The 14,769-nt window shown below is 52.7% G+C and overlaps 1 protein-coding gene across 1 annotated transcript in view; it reads left to right on the forward strand.

Annotated features, from left to right (window-relative positions):
- Nucleotides 1-14,769, forward strand: part of LOC144487163 (pancreatic secretory granule membrane major glycoprotein GP2-like) — a 157,641-nt gene that overhangs the window by 133,526 nt on the left and 9,346 nt on the right. Inside the window, exon 7 of the mRNA XM_078205222.1 lies at nt 10,694-10,789. Coding sequence (XP_078061348.1) covers nt 10,694-10,789 — 96 coding nt within the window. The remainder of the gene's footprint in view (nt 1-10,693; nt 10,790-14,769) is intronic.

The raw sequence follows: 14,769 nt of genomic DNA on the forward strand, positions 1-14,769 counted from the left end.
GAGTGTGGGGAGTGGGATCTAGTGAGTGAGGGGAGTGGGATGGAGCGAGTGAGGGGAGTGGGATGGAGCGAGTGAGGGGAGTGGGATGGAGCGAGTGAGGGGAGTGGGATGGAGCGAGTGAGGGGAGTGGGATGGAGCGAGTGAGGGGAGTGGGATGGAGCGAGTGAGGGGAGTGGGATGGAGCGAGTGAGGGGAGTGGGTTGGAGCGATTGAGGGGAGTGGGATGGAGCGATTGAGGGGAGTGGGATGGAGCGAGTCATGGGAGTGGGATGGAGCGAGTGAGGGGAGTGGGATGGAGCGAGTGAGGGGAGTGGGATGGAGCGAGTGAGGGGAGTGGGATGGAGCGAGTGAGGGGAGTGGGATGGAGCGTGTGAGTGGAGTGGGATGGAGCGAGTGAGGGGAGTGGGATGGAGCGAGTGAGGGGAGTGGGATGGAGCGAGTGAGGGGAGTGGGATGGAGCGAGTGAGGGCAGTGGGATGGAGCGAGTGAGAGGAGTGGGATGGAGCGAGTGGGATGGAGCGAGTGAGGGGAGTGGGACGGAGAGAGTGAGGGCAGTGGGACGGTGCGAGTGAGGGGAGTGGGACGGAGCGAGTGAGGGGAGTGGGACGGAGCGAGTGAGGGGTGTCGGATGTCATGAGTGAGGGGAGTGACATGTCGTGAGTGAGGGGAGTGGGGTGTTGTGAGTGAGGGGAGTGGGATGCAGTGAGGGGAGCGAGGATGCAGTGAGTGAGGGGAGTGTGATGGTGTGAGAGGGGAGTGGGATGGAGTGAATGAGGGGAGCGGGATGCAGTGAGTGAGGGGAGTTGGGGGTAGTGAGTGAGGGGAGTGGGATGGAGTGAGTGAGGGGAGTGGGATGGAGTGAGTGAGGGGAGTGGGATGCAGTGAGTGAGGGCAGTTGGGGGTAGTGAGTGAGGGGAGTGGGATGGAGTGAGTGAGGGGAGTGGGATGGAGTGAATGAGGGGAGCGGGATGCAGTGAGTGAGGGGAGTTGGGGGTAGTGAGTGGGGGGAGTGGGATGGAGTGAGTGAGGGGAGTGGGATGGAGTGAGTGAGGGGAGTGGGATGGAGTGAGTGAGGGGAGTGGGACGGAGCGAGTGAGGGGAGTGGGATGGAGTGAGTGAGGGGAGTGGGATGGAGCGAGTGAGGGGGTAGGGATGGAGTGAGTGAGGGGAGTGGGATGGAGTGAGTGAGGGGAGTGGGATGCAGTGACTGAATTTGTGAATCTCTGAGGAAACAGAAATGCTGTCAAAACCTTTCATCTTGAACTCATCATGACAGATTATCAAGGATACAAAACCTCAAAGGGAGAAATAGTTTAGACTCAATTGGAGCAGGAGGCTGATTAGTTGGTGTGCAGTCTCCGATATGTAAATTACATGCCAACAAATCACCATCTTTCCCACGCTACGCCGAGTGTTGGGTTTTGTTGTATCTGAGTCCTGATGAGTCCCAGATGGAAAACTTCGATAGCACATCTCTTTTCGCGACCATACTCGAGAAATGTGGTGTATTGCCCTGACGAGACTTTCAGAAGAGGAATGTTTGAGAAATGTTTCGGTCAAGATATTGTCCAGAATCTGGTCTGAGTATTATGGTCTGTTGTGGGATTGTCCAATCGCAAGTTGTGAAGTCTCTTCATCTCATTCCAGGAAAATCCACAACTCGGGACAGTGAGGGGAAAACTGACCAATCATCCACTGTCCAAGCGGGTTCTTCAATCCCAGGTAGGTGAAACTCAGTCAATGTTGACGATGAATTAATCCCTCAGAGGGACATCTGAAGATGTCAGTCCTGAAGATTCACTCAGGCATTTCCTGATGGAGTGGGAGCAGTGAGTGAGTGAGAATCATTGCAGAGTTAAAGTGGAATTTAATGACCTGAATGGAGAGGTTGTAAACCAGAGACAGAGTGCATTTAGTTACAGCTGTTGAGGGGAGAGGGTGTAGTGAGTGAGGGATGGAGTGTGTGAGGGATGTAGTGAGTGAGGGATGTAGTGAGTGAGGGATGTAGTGAGTGAGGGATGTAGTGAGTGAGGGATGTAGTGAGTGAGGGATGTAGTGAGTGAGGGATGTAGTGAGTGAGGGATGTAGTGAGTGAGGGATGTAGTGAGTGAGTGATGTACTGAGTGAGAGCTGTGGGATGGAGTGAGTGAGGGGAGTGGGATGCAGTGACTGAGGGGAGTGGGATGCAGTGAGTGAGGGGAGTGGGATGTAGTGAGTGAGGGGATTGGGATGTAGTGAGTGAGGGGAGTGGGATGTAGTGAGTGAGGGCAGTGGGATGCAGTGAGGGGAGCGGGATGGAGCGCGTGAGAGGAGTGGGATGGAGCGAGTGAGGGGAGTGGGATGGAGCGAGTGAGGGGAGTGGGATGGAGCGAGTGAGGGGAGTGGGATGTCGTGAGTGAGGGGAGTGGGATGTAGTGAGTGAGGGGAGTGGGATGTCGTGAGTGAGGGGAGTGGGATGTAGTGAGTGAGGGGAGTGGGATGCAGTGAGGGGAGCGGGATGGAGCGCGTGAGAGGAGTGGGATTGAGCGAGTGAGGGGAGTGGGATGGAGCGAGTGAGGGGAGTGGGATGGTGCGAGTGTGGGGAGTGGGATAGTGCGAGCGAGGGGAGTTGGATGCAGTGAGGGGAGCGAGGATGCAGTGAGTGAGGGGAGTGTGATGGAGTGAGTGAGGGGAGTGGGATGGAGTGAGTGAGGGGAGTGGGATGGAGTGAGTGAGGTGAGTGGGATGGAGCGAGTGAGGGGAGTGGGATGGAGTGAGTGAGGGGAGTGGGATGGAGCGAGTGAGGGGAGTGGGATGGAGCGTGTGAGGGGAGTGGGATGGAGCGAGTGAGGGGAGTGGGATGGAGCGAGTGAGGGGAGTGGGATGGTGCGAGTGTGGGGAGTGGGATAGTGCGAGCGAGGGGAGTTGGATGCAGTGAGGGGAGCGAGGATGCAGTGAGTGAGGGGAGTGTGATGGAGTGAGTGAGGGGAGTGGGATGGAGTGAGTGAGGGGAGTGGGATGGAGTGAGTGAGGTGAGCGGGATGCAGTGAGTGAGGGGAGCGGGATGCAGTGAGTGAGGGGAGCGTGATGGAGCGAGTGAGGGGAGCGGGATGCAGTGACTGAATTTGTAAATCTCTATGGAAAGATAAATGCTGTCAAAACTTTTCATCTTGAACTCATCATGACAGATTATCAAGGATACAATACCTCAAAGGGGGAAATAATTTAGACTCAATTGGAGCAGGAGGCTGATTCCTTGGTGTGCAGTCTCCGATATGTAAATTACATGCCAACAAATCAGCACCATCTTTCCCACGCTACGCCTCGTGTTTGTCCCTGTGAGATTAGGTTTTGTTGTATCTGAGTCCTGATGAGTCCCAGATGGAAAACTTCGATAGCACATCTCTTTTCGCGACCTTATTCGAGAAATGTGGTGTATTGCCCTGACGAGACTTTCAGAAGAGGAATGTTTGAGAAATGTTTTGGTGAAGATATTGTCCAGAATCTGGTCTGAGTATTATGGTCTGTTCTGGGATTGTCCAATCGCAAGTTGTGAAGTCTCTTCATCTCATTCCAGGAAAATCCACAACTCGGGACAGTGAGGGGAAAACTGACCAATCATCCACTGTCCAAGCGGGTTCTTCAACCCCTGGTAGGTGAAACTCAGCCAATGTTGACGATGAATTAATCCCTCAGTGTGACATCTGAAGATGTCAGTCCTGAAGATTCACTCAGGCATTTCCCGATGGAGTGGGAGCAGTGAGTGAGAGAGAATCATTGCAGAGTTAAAGTGGAATATAATGACCTGAATGGAGAGGTTGTAAACCAGAGACAGAGTGCATTTAGTTACAGCTGTTGAGGGGAGAGGGATGCAGTGAGTGAGGGATGTAGTGAGTAAGGGCTGTAGTGAGTGAGGGATGTAGTGAGTGAGAGATGTACTGAGTGAGGGGTGTAGTGAGTGAGGGGTGTAGTGAGTGAGGGGAGTGGGATGGAGCGAGTGAGGGCAGTGGGATGGAGCGAGTGAGAGGAGTGGGATGGAGCGAGTGAGAGGAGTGGGATGGAGCGAGTGAGGGGAGTGGGACGGAGAGAGTGAGGGCAGTGGGACGGTGCGAGTGAGGGGAGTGGGACGGAGCGAGTGAGGGGAGTGGGACGGAGCGAGTGAGGGGTGTCGGATGTCATGAGTGAGGGGAGTGACATGTAGTGAGTGAGGGGAGTGGGGTGTTGTGAGTGAGGGGAGTGAGATGCAGTGAGGGGAGCGAGGATGCAGTGAGTGAGGGGAGTGGGATGGAGCGAGTGAGGGGTGTCGGATGTCATGAGTGAGGGGAGTGACATGTAGTGAGTGAGGGGAGTACTGTGTAGTGAGTGAGGGGAGTGGGATGGAGTGAGTGAGGGGAGTGGGATGGAGTGAGTGAGGGGAGTGGGATGGAGTGAGTGAGGGGAGTGGGATGGAGTGAGTGAGGGGAGTGGGATGGAGTGAGTGAGGGGAGTGGGATGGAGTGAGTGAGGGGAGTGGGATGGAGTGAGTGAGGGGAGTGGGATGGAGTGAGTGAGGGGAGTGGGGGGTAGTGAGTGAGGGGAGTGGGATGGAGTTAGTGAGGGGAGTGGGATGGAGTGAGTGAGGGGAGTGGGGGGTAGTGAGTGAGGGGAGTGGGATGCAGTGAGTGAGGGGAGTGGGATGCAGTGAGTGAGGGGAGTGGGATGGAGTGAGTGAGCGGGTTGGGATGGAGTGAGTGAGGGGAGTGGGATGGAGTGAGTGAGGGGGTTGGGATGGAGTGAGTGAGGGGAGTGGGATGGAGTGAGTGAGGGGAGTGGGATGGAGTGAGTGAGGGGGTTGGGATGGAGTGAGTGAGGGGAGTGGGATGGAGTGAGTGAGGGGAGTGGGATGGAGTGAGTGAGGGGGTTGGGATGGAGTGAGTGAGGGGAGTGGGATGGAGTGAGTGAGGGGAGTGGGATGGAGTGAGTGAGGGGAGTGGGTTGCAGTGACTGAATTTGTGAATCTCTGAGGAAACAGAAATGCTGTCAAAACGTTTCATCTTGAACTCATCATGACAGATTATCAAGGATACAAAACCTCAAAGGGAGAAATAGTTTAGACTCAATTGGAGCAGGAGGCTGATTAGTTGGTGTGCAGTCTCCGATATGTAAATTACATGCCAACAAATCACCATCTTTCCCACGCTACGCCGAGTGTTGGGTTTTGTTTTATCTGAGTCCTGATGAGTCCCAGATGGAAAACTTCGATAGCACATCTCTTTTCACGACCATACTCGAGAAATGTGGTGTATTGCCCTGACGAGACTTTCAGAAGAGGAATGTTTTAGAAATGTTTTGGTGAAGATATTGTCCTGAATCTGGTCTGAGTATTATGGTCTGTTCTGGGATTGTCCAATCGCAAGTTGTGAAGTCTCTTCATCTCATTCCAGGAAAATCCACAACTCGGGACAGTAAGGGGAAAACTGACCAATCATCCACTGTCCAAGCGGGTTCTTCAATCCCTGGTAGGTGAAACTCAGTCAATGTTGACGATGAATTAATCCCTCAGTGTGACATCTGAAGATGTCAGTCCTGAAGATTCACTCAGGCATTTCCCGATGGAGTGGGAGCAGTGAGTGAGTGAGAGTCATTGCAGAGTTAAAGTGGAATTTAATGACCTGAATGGTGTGGTTGTAAACCAGAGACAGAGTGCATTTAGTTACAGCTGTTGAGGTGAGAGGGATGTAGTGAGTGAGGGATGTAGTGAGTGAGGGATGTAGTGAGTGAGGGATGTAGTGAGTGAGGGATGTAGTGAGTGAGGGATGTAGTGAGTGAGGGATGTAGTGAGTGAGGGGTGTGGGATGCAGTGAGTGAGGGGAGAGGGATGCAGTGAGTGAGGGGAGTGGGATGGAGCGAGTGAGGGGAGTGGGACGGATCGAGTGAGGGGAGAGGGATGCATTGAGTGAGGGGAGTGGGACGGAGCGAGTGAGGGGCGTGGGACGGAGCCAGTGAGGGGAGTGGGATGGAGTGACATTAATTGGAATTGTGCATTTGGATAAAACTTACCGAACAATCACGCAGGTACCAAGAATTACACAGCAGCCATTTTCTGATTCTCGCCCTTGCTTGCAATGTGCCTCAAATAGACTTGTTGAAGATGAATAATTTTGCACTCAGGGCCAACAAAGAACAAAGAACAATACAGCACAGGAACAGGCCCTTCGGCCCTCCAAGCCCGCGCCGCTCTCTGGTCCAAAATAGACCATTCTTTTGTATCCCTCCATTCCCACTCCGTTCATATGGCTGTCTAGTTAAGTCTTAAACGTTCCCAGTGTGTCCGCCTCCACCGTGCCTGGCAGCGCATTCCAGGCCCCCACCACCCTCTGTGTAAAATATGTCCGCCTGATATCTGTGTTAAACCTCCCCCCCTTCACCTTGAACTTATGACCCCTCGTGAACATCACCACCGACCTGGGGAAAAGCTTCCCACCGTTCACCCTATCTGTGCCTTTCATAATTTTATACACCTCTATTAAGTCTCCCCTCATCCTCCGTCTTTCCAGGGAGAACAACCCCAGTTTACCCAATCTCTCCTCATAACTAAGCCCCTCCATACCAGGTAACATCCTGGTAAACCTCCTCTGTACTCTCTCCAAAGCCTCCACGTCCTTCTGGTCGTGTGGCGACCAGAACTGGACGCAGTATTCCAAATGCGGCCGAACCAACGTTCTATACATCTGCAACATCAGACCCCAACTTTTATACTCTATGCCCCGTCCTATAAAGGCAAGCAGCCATATGCCTTCTTCATCACCTTCTCCACCTGTGACGTCACTTTCAAGGATCTGTGGACTTGCACACCCAGGTCCCTCTGCGTATCGACACCCTTTATGGTTCTGCCATTTATCATATAGCTCCTCCCTACATTATTTCTACCAAAATGCATCACTTCGCATTTATCAGGATTGAACTCCATCTGCCATTTCTTTGCCCAAATTTCCAGCCTATCTATATCCTTCTGTAGCTTCTGACAATGCTCCTCACTATCTGCAAGTCCTGCCAATTTTGTGTCGTCCGCAAACTTACTGATCACCCCAGTTACACCTTCTTCTAGATCATTTATATAAATTACAAACAGCAGAGGTCCCAATACAGAGCCCTGCGGAACACCACTAGTCACAGGCCTCCAGCCGAAAAAGACCCTTCCACTACCACCCTCTGTCTTCTGTGACCAAGCCAGTTCTCCACCCATCTAGCCAGTTCTCCACCCATCTAGCCACCTCCCCCTTTATCCCATGAGATCCAACCTTTTTCACCAGCCCACCATGGGGGACTTTGTCAAACGCTTCACTAAAGTCCATATAGACGACATCCACGGCCCTTCCCTCGTCAACCATTTTGGTCACTTCTTCAAAAAACTCCACCAGGTTAGTGAGGCATGACCTCCCTCTCACAAAACCATGCTGACTATCGTTAATGAGTTTATTCCTTTCTAAATGCGCATACATCCTATCTCTAAGAATCTTCTCCAACAACTTCCCCACCACGGACGTCAAGCTCACCGGCCTATAATTCCCCGGGTTATCCTTCCTACCCTTCTTAAATAACGGGACCACATTAGCTATCCTCCAATCCTCTGGGACCTCACCTGCGTCCAGTGACGAGACAAAGATTTGCGTCAGAGGCCCAGCGATTTCATCTCTCGTCTCCCTGAGCAGCCTTGGATGGCCCTGGGGATTTGTCAGTCTTTAAATTCTCTAACAAACCTAACACTTCCTCCTTTGTAATGGAGATTTTCTCCAACGGTTCAACACTCCCCTCCGAGACACTCCCAGTCAACACATCCCTCTCCTTTGTGAATACCGACGCAAAGTATTCATTTAGGATCTCCCCTACTTCTTTGGGCTCCAAGCATAATTCCCCACTTTTGTCCCTGAGAGGTCCGATTTTTTCCCTGACAACCCTTTTGTTCCTAACGTATGAATAAAATGCCTTGGGATTCTCCTTAATCCTGTCTGCCAAGAACATTTCGTGACCCCTTTTTGCTCTTCTAATTCCCCGTTTGAGTTCTTTCCTACTTTCTTTGTACTCCTCCAGAGCTCCCTCCGTTTTTAGCTGCCTGGACCTACCATACGCCTCTCTTTTCTTTTTGACCAGTCCCTCAATTTCCCTGGTTATCCACGGATAACCAGGGAAATTCCCTGGGCCACTCTCTGCATGTTCTCCAAATCGTGAAGTTGTTGAGGAAACATCAGTTTGCAGTTCTCTGTCCAATGGAGCATTACAATGAGTTTCCCAATGACAAGCCAACAAATCAGCAGCATCTATCCGACGCTGCGCAAGTTGTTTGTCCCTGTACGATTTGGTTTTGTTGTATCTGAGTCCTGATGAGTCCAGGGTGGAAAGTTTTAACTCTGCGTCTCTTTTCCCGACCATTATCGTGGAATGTGATGTGTTGGGACTGACGACCGGCTTGGATGAGGAAAGTTTTTAAATTGTTACCGTCATGATATTGCCCGGAATCTGGTCTGAGTATTATGGTCTGTTCTGTAATTGTCCAATCAGCAAGTTTTCAATTCCCTTTCTCTCATTCTCCATCCAGGAAAATCCACAACTCGTGATGCAGGGGGAAAATCGACTGGAAAACCCAACCAACAATCATCCACTGTCCCCGTGGATTCTTCAACCCCAGGTAGGTGAAACCCAGGGAACGTTCTGGATGAATTGTTCACTCAGTGTGACACATGGAGATGTCAGTGCTCAAGATTCACTCAGGCATTTACTGATGGAGTGGGAGCAGTGAGTGAGTGAGAATCATCGTAGAGTTAAAGTTAAAGTCAATAACCTGAATGGAGAGACGATACCTCAGAGACAATGTGGATATAGTCACAGCCAGTGAGGGGAGTGGGATGGAGTGAGTGAGGGGAGTGGGATGGAGTGAGTGAGGGGATTGGGATGGAGCGAGTGAGGGGAGTGGGATGGAGCGAGTGATGGGAGTGGGATGGAGCGAGTGAGGGGAGTGGGATGGAGCGAGTGAGGTGAGTGGGATGGAGCGAGTGAGGGGAGTGGGATGGAGTGAGTGAGGGGAGTGGATGGAGTGAGTGAGGGGAGTGGGATGGAGTGAATGAGGGGAGTGGGATGGAGTGAGTGAGGGGAGTGGGATGGAGTGAGTGAGGGGAGTGGGATGGAGCGAGTGAGGGGAGTGGGATGGAGCGAGTGAGGGGAGTGGCATGGAGCGAGTGAGGGGAGTGGGATGGAGTGAGTAAGGGGAGTGGGATGGAGTGAGTGAGGGGGGTGGGATGGAGTGAGTGAGGGGAGTGGGATGGAGTGAGTGAGGGGAGTGGGATGGAGTGAGTGAGGGGAGTGGGATGGACTGAGTGAGGGGAGTGGGATGCAGCGAGTGAGGGGAGTGGGATGGAGTGAGTGACGGGAGTGGGATGGAGCGAGTGAGGGGAGTGGGATGGAGTGAGTGAGGGGAGTGGATGGAGTGAGAGGGGAGTGGGATGGTGTGAGTGAGGGGAGTGGGATGGAGTGAGTGAGGGGAGTGGGATGGAGTGAGTGAGGGGAGTGGGATGGAGTGAGTGAGGGGAGTGGAATGGAGCGAGTGAGGGGAGTGGGATGGAGTGAGTGAGGGGAGCGTGATGGAGCGAGTTAGGGGAGTGGGATCGAGCGAGTGAGGGGAGTGGGATGGAGTGAGTCGGGGGAGTGGGATGGAGTGAGTGAGGGGAGTGGGATGGAGTGAGTGAGGGGAGTGGGATGGAGTGAGTGAGGGGAGTGGGATGGAGTGAGTGAGGGGAGTGGGATGGAGTGAGTGAGGGGAGTGGGATGGAGTGAGTGAGGGGAGTGGGATAGAGCAGTGAGCGGAGTGGGTTGAGGGAGTGGGTTTGAGGTAGCGAGGGGAGAGGGATTGAGGGAGCGAGGGCAGTGGGATTGAGAGAGCGAGGGCAGTGGTATTCAGGAGGCGAGGGGAGTGGGATTGAGGGAGCGAGGGGAGTGGGATTGAGGGAGCGAGGGGAGTGGGATTGCGGGAGCGAGGGCAGTGGGATTGAGGGAGCGAGGGCAGTGGCATTGAGGGAGCGAGGGGAGTGGCATTGATGGAGCGCGGGGAGTGGGATTGAGGGAGCGAGGGGAGTGGGATTGAGGGAGCGAGCGGAGTGGGATACGGGAGCGAGGGGAGTGGGATTGAGGGAATGTGGGGAGTGGGATTGAGGGAGCAAGGGCAGTGGGATTGAGGGTGTGTGGGGAGTGGGATTGAGGGAGCGAGGGGAGTGGGAGTGAGGGCAGTGGGATTGAGGGAGCGAGGGGAGTGGGATTGAGGTAGCGAGGGGAGTGGGATTGAGGGAGCGAGGGGAGTGGGATTGAGAGACCGAGGGGAGTGGGATTGAGGGATCGAGGGCAGTGGGATTGAGGGAGCGAGGGCAGTGGGATTGAGGGAGCGAGGGGAGTGGGATTGAGGGAGTGAGGGGAGTGGGATTGAGGGAGCGAGGGGAGTGGGATTGAGGGAGTGAGGGCAGTGGGATTGAGGGAGTGAGGGCAGTGGGATGCAGTGATAGGAGTTAGTGTGCTGCGTGCAGAGTGCAGTGTGATTTAATGTCTCGTTGTGACACAGTTTCTGGGCACTGACTGATTCCGGGTGGAATAAATTGGGAAGTGTAAATTGGCCTGAATTTCCATTCCAAACAGATGAAGGATTGAGATGATTTCCGCTCTGTGATCTCCCATATCTCCTCCCTTGTCACAGATCCAGGGACAGCTCCAACTCTCGGAGCCGATGATAAATCCCAGCCGGAATCCACTGACTCAGGTTCCCCAATCCCGACAGAATCTCCAAACTCAGGTATCAATCTGCCGCTAGTTTATCCGGATTCAACATTCCCCAGATATCCCAGTAGTTTAATGACTGAAACGCCAGAATTTTTGGAATGAGGGGAGTGGGATGGAGCGAGTGAGGGGAGTGGGATGTATTGAGTGAGGGGAGTGGGATGTAGTGAGTGAGGGGAGTGGGATGGAGCGAGCGAGGGGACTGGGATGGAGATAGCGAGGGGAGTGAGATGGAGCGAGCGAGGGGAGTGGGATGTAGCGAGCGAGGGGAGTGGGATGGAGCGAGTGAGGGGAGTGGGACGGAGTGAGTGAGGGGAGTGGGATGGAGCGAGTGAGGGGAGTGGGATGGAGCGAGTGAGGGGAGTGGGATGGAGCGAGTGAGGGGAGTGGGACGGAGTGAGTGAGGGGAGTGGGATGGAGCGAGTGAGGGGAACGGGATGGGGCGAGTGAGGGGAGTGTGATGCAGTGACTGAATTTGTGAATCTCTGAGGAAAGATAAATGCTGTCAAAACTTTTCATCTTGAACTCATCATGACAGATTATCAAGGATACAAAACCTCAAAGGGAGAAATAATTTAGACTCAATTGGAGCAGGAGGCTGATTCCTTGGTGTGCAGTCTCCGATATGTAAATTGCATGCCAACAAATCAGCACCATCTTTCCCACGCTATGCCTAGTGTTTGTCCCTGTGAGATTAGGTTTTGTTGTATCTGAGTCCTGATGAGTCCCAGATGGAAAACTTCGAGAGTGCATCTCTTTTCGCGACCATACTCGAGAAATGTGGTGTGTTGCCCTGACGAGATTTTCAGAAGAGCAATGTTTGAGAAATGTTTTGGTGAAGATATTGTCCAGAATCTGGTCTGAGTATTATGGTCTGTTCTGGGATTGTCCAATCGCAAGTTGCGAAGTCTCTTCATCTCATTCCAGGAAAATCCACAACTCGGGACAGTGAGGGGAAAACTGACCAATCATCCACTGTCCAAGCGGGTTCTTCAATCCCAGGTAGGTGAAACTCAGTCAATGTTGACGATGAATTAATCCCTCAGTGTGACATCTGAAGATGTCAGTCCTGAAGATTCACTCAGGCATTTCCTAATGGAGTGGGAGCAGTGAGTGAGTGAGAATAATTGCAGAGTTAAAGTGGAATTTAATGACCTGAATGGAAAGGTTGTAAACCAGAGACAGAGTGCATTTAGTTACAGCTGTTGAGGGGAGAGGGATGTAGTGAGGGAGGGATGTAGTGAGTGAGGGATGTAGTGAGTGAGGGATGTAGTGAGTGAGGGATGTGGGATGGAGTGAGTGAGGGGAGTGGGATGCAGTGAGTGAGGGGAGTGGGATGCAGTGAGTGAGGGGAGTGGGATGCAGAGTGAGGGGAGTGGGATGGAGTGAGTGAGGGGAGTGGGATGGAGCGAGTGAGGGGAGTGGGATGGTGCGAGTGTGGGGAGTGGGATGGTGCGAGTGAGGGGAGTGGGATGGAGCGAGTTAGGGGAGTGGGATGGAGCGAGTGAGAGGAGTGGGATGGAGCGAGTGAGGGGTGTCGGATGTCATGAGTGAGGGGAGTGACATGTAGTGAGTGAGGGGAGTGGGGTGTAGTGAGTGAGGGGAGTGGGATGCAGTGAGGGGAGCGAGGATGCAGTGAGTGAGGGGAGTGTGATGGAGTGAGTGAGGGGAGTGGGATGGAGTGAGTGAGGGGAGTGGGATGGAGTGAGTGAGGGGAGCGGGATGCAGTGAGTGAAGGGAGCGTGATGGAGCGAGTGAGGGGAGCGGGATGCAGGGACTGAATTTGTGAATCTCTACGGAAAGATAAATGCTGTCAAAACTTTTCATCTTGAACTCATCATGACAGATTATCAAGGATACAAAACCTCAAAGGGAGAAATAATTTAGACTCAATTGGAGCAGGAGGCTGATTCGTTGGTGTGCAGTCTCCGATATGTAAATTACATGCCAACAAATCAGCACCATCTTTCCCACGCTACGCCTCGTGTTTGTCCCTGTGAGATTAGGTTTTGTTGTATCTGAGTCCTGATGAGTCCCAGATGGAAAACTTCGACAGTGCATCTCTTTTCGCGACCATACTCGAGAAATGTGGTGTATTGCCCTGACGAGACTTTCAGAAGAGGAATGTTTGAGAAATGTTTTGGTGAAGATATTGTCCAGAATCTGGTCTGAGTATTATGGTCTGTTCTGGGATTGTCCAATCGCAAGTTGTGAAGTCTCTTCATCTCATTCCAGGAAAATCCACAACTCGGGACAGTGAGGGGAAAACTGACCAATCATCCACTGTCCAAGCGGGTTCTTCAATCCCTGGTAGGTGAAACTCAGTCAATGTTGACGATGAATTAATCCCTCAGTGTGACATCTGAAGATGTCAGTCCTGAAGATTCACTCAGGCATTTCCCGATGGAGTGGGGGCAGTGAGTGAGTGAGAATCATTGCAGAGTTAAAGTGGAATATGATGACCTGAATGGAGAGATTGTAAACCAGAGACAGAGTGCATTTAGTTACAGCTGTTGAGGGGAGATGGATGTAGTGAGTGAGGGATGTAGTGAGTGAGGGATGTAGTGAGTGAGGGGTGTAGTGCGTGAGGGGAGTGGGAAGGAGCGAGTGAGGGGAGTGGGATGCAGCGAGTGAGGGGAGTGGGATGGTGCGAGTGAGGGGAGTGGGATGGAGCGAGTGAGGGGAGTGGGATGGAGCGAGTGAGGGGAGTGGGATGGAGCGAGTGAGGGGAGTGGGATGGAGCGAGTGAGGGGAGCGGGATGCAGTGACTGAATTTGTAAATCTCTATGGAAAGATAAATGCTGTCAAAACTTTTCATCTTGAACTCATCATGACAGATTATCAAGGATACAATACCTCAAAGGGAGAAATAATTTAGACTCAATTGGAGCAGGAGGCTGATTCCTTGGTGTGCAGTCTCCGATATGTAAATTACATGCCAACAAATCAGCACCATCTTTCCCACGCTACGCCTAGTGTTTGTCCCTGTGAGATTAGGTTTTGTTGTATCTGAGTCCTGATGAGTCCCAGATGGAAAACTTCGACAGTGCATCTCTTTTCGCGACCATACTCGAGAAACGTGGTGTATTGCCCTGACGAGACTTTCAGAAGAGGAATGTTTGAGAAATGTTTTGGTGAAGATATTGTCCAGAATCTGGTCTGAGTATTATGGTCTGTTCTGGGATTGTCCAATCGCAAGTTGTGAAGTCTCTTCATCTCATTCCAGGAAAATCCACAACTCGGGACAGTGAGGGGAAAACTGACCAATCATCCACTGTCCAAGCGGGTTCTTCAATCCCAGGTAGGTGAAACTCAGTCAATGTTGACGATGAATTAATCCCTCAGTGTGACATCTGAAGATGTCAGTCCTGAAGATTCACTCAGGCATTTCCTAATGGAGTGGGAGCAGTGAGTGAGTGAGAATAATTGCAGAGTTAAAGTGGAATTTAATGACCTGAATGGAAAGGTTGTAAACCAGAGACAGAGTGCATTTAGTTACAGCTGTTGAGGGGAGAGGGATGTAGTGAGGGAGGGATGTAGTGAGTGAGGGATGTAGTGAGTGAGGGATGTAGTGAGTGAGGGATGTGGGATGGAGTGAGTGAGGGGAGTGGGATGCAGTGAGTGAGGGGAGTGGGATGCAGTGAGTGAGGGGAGTGGGATGCAGAGTGAGGGGAGTGGGATGGAGTGAGTGAGGGGAGTGGGATGGAGCGAGTGAGGGGAGTGGGATGGTGCGAGTGTGGGGAGTGGGATGGTGCGAGTGAGGGGAGTGGGATGGAGCGAGTTAGGGGAGTGGGATGGAGCGAGTGAGAGGAGTGGGATGGAGCGAGTGAGGGGTGTCGGATGTCATGAGTGAGGGGAGTGACATGTAGTGAGTGAGGGGAGTGGGGTGTAGTGAGTGAGGGGAGTGGGATGCAGTGAGGGGAGCGAGGATGCAGTGAGTGAGGGGAGTGTGATGGAGTGAGTGAGGGGAGTGGGATGGAGTGAGTGAGGGGAGTG

The sequence above is a fragment of the Mustelus asterias genome, unplaced genomic scaffold, assembly GCF_964213995.1.
Source record: "Mustelus asterias unplaced genomic scaffold, sMusAst1.hap1.1 HAP1_SCAFFOLD_627, whole genome shotgun sequence".
Lineage (NCBI taxonomy): Eukaryota > Metazoa > Chordata > Chondrichthyes > Carcharhiniformes > Triakidae > Mustelus > Mustelus asterias.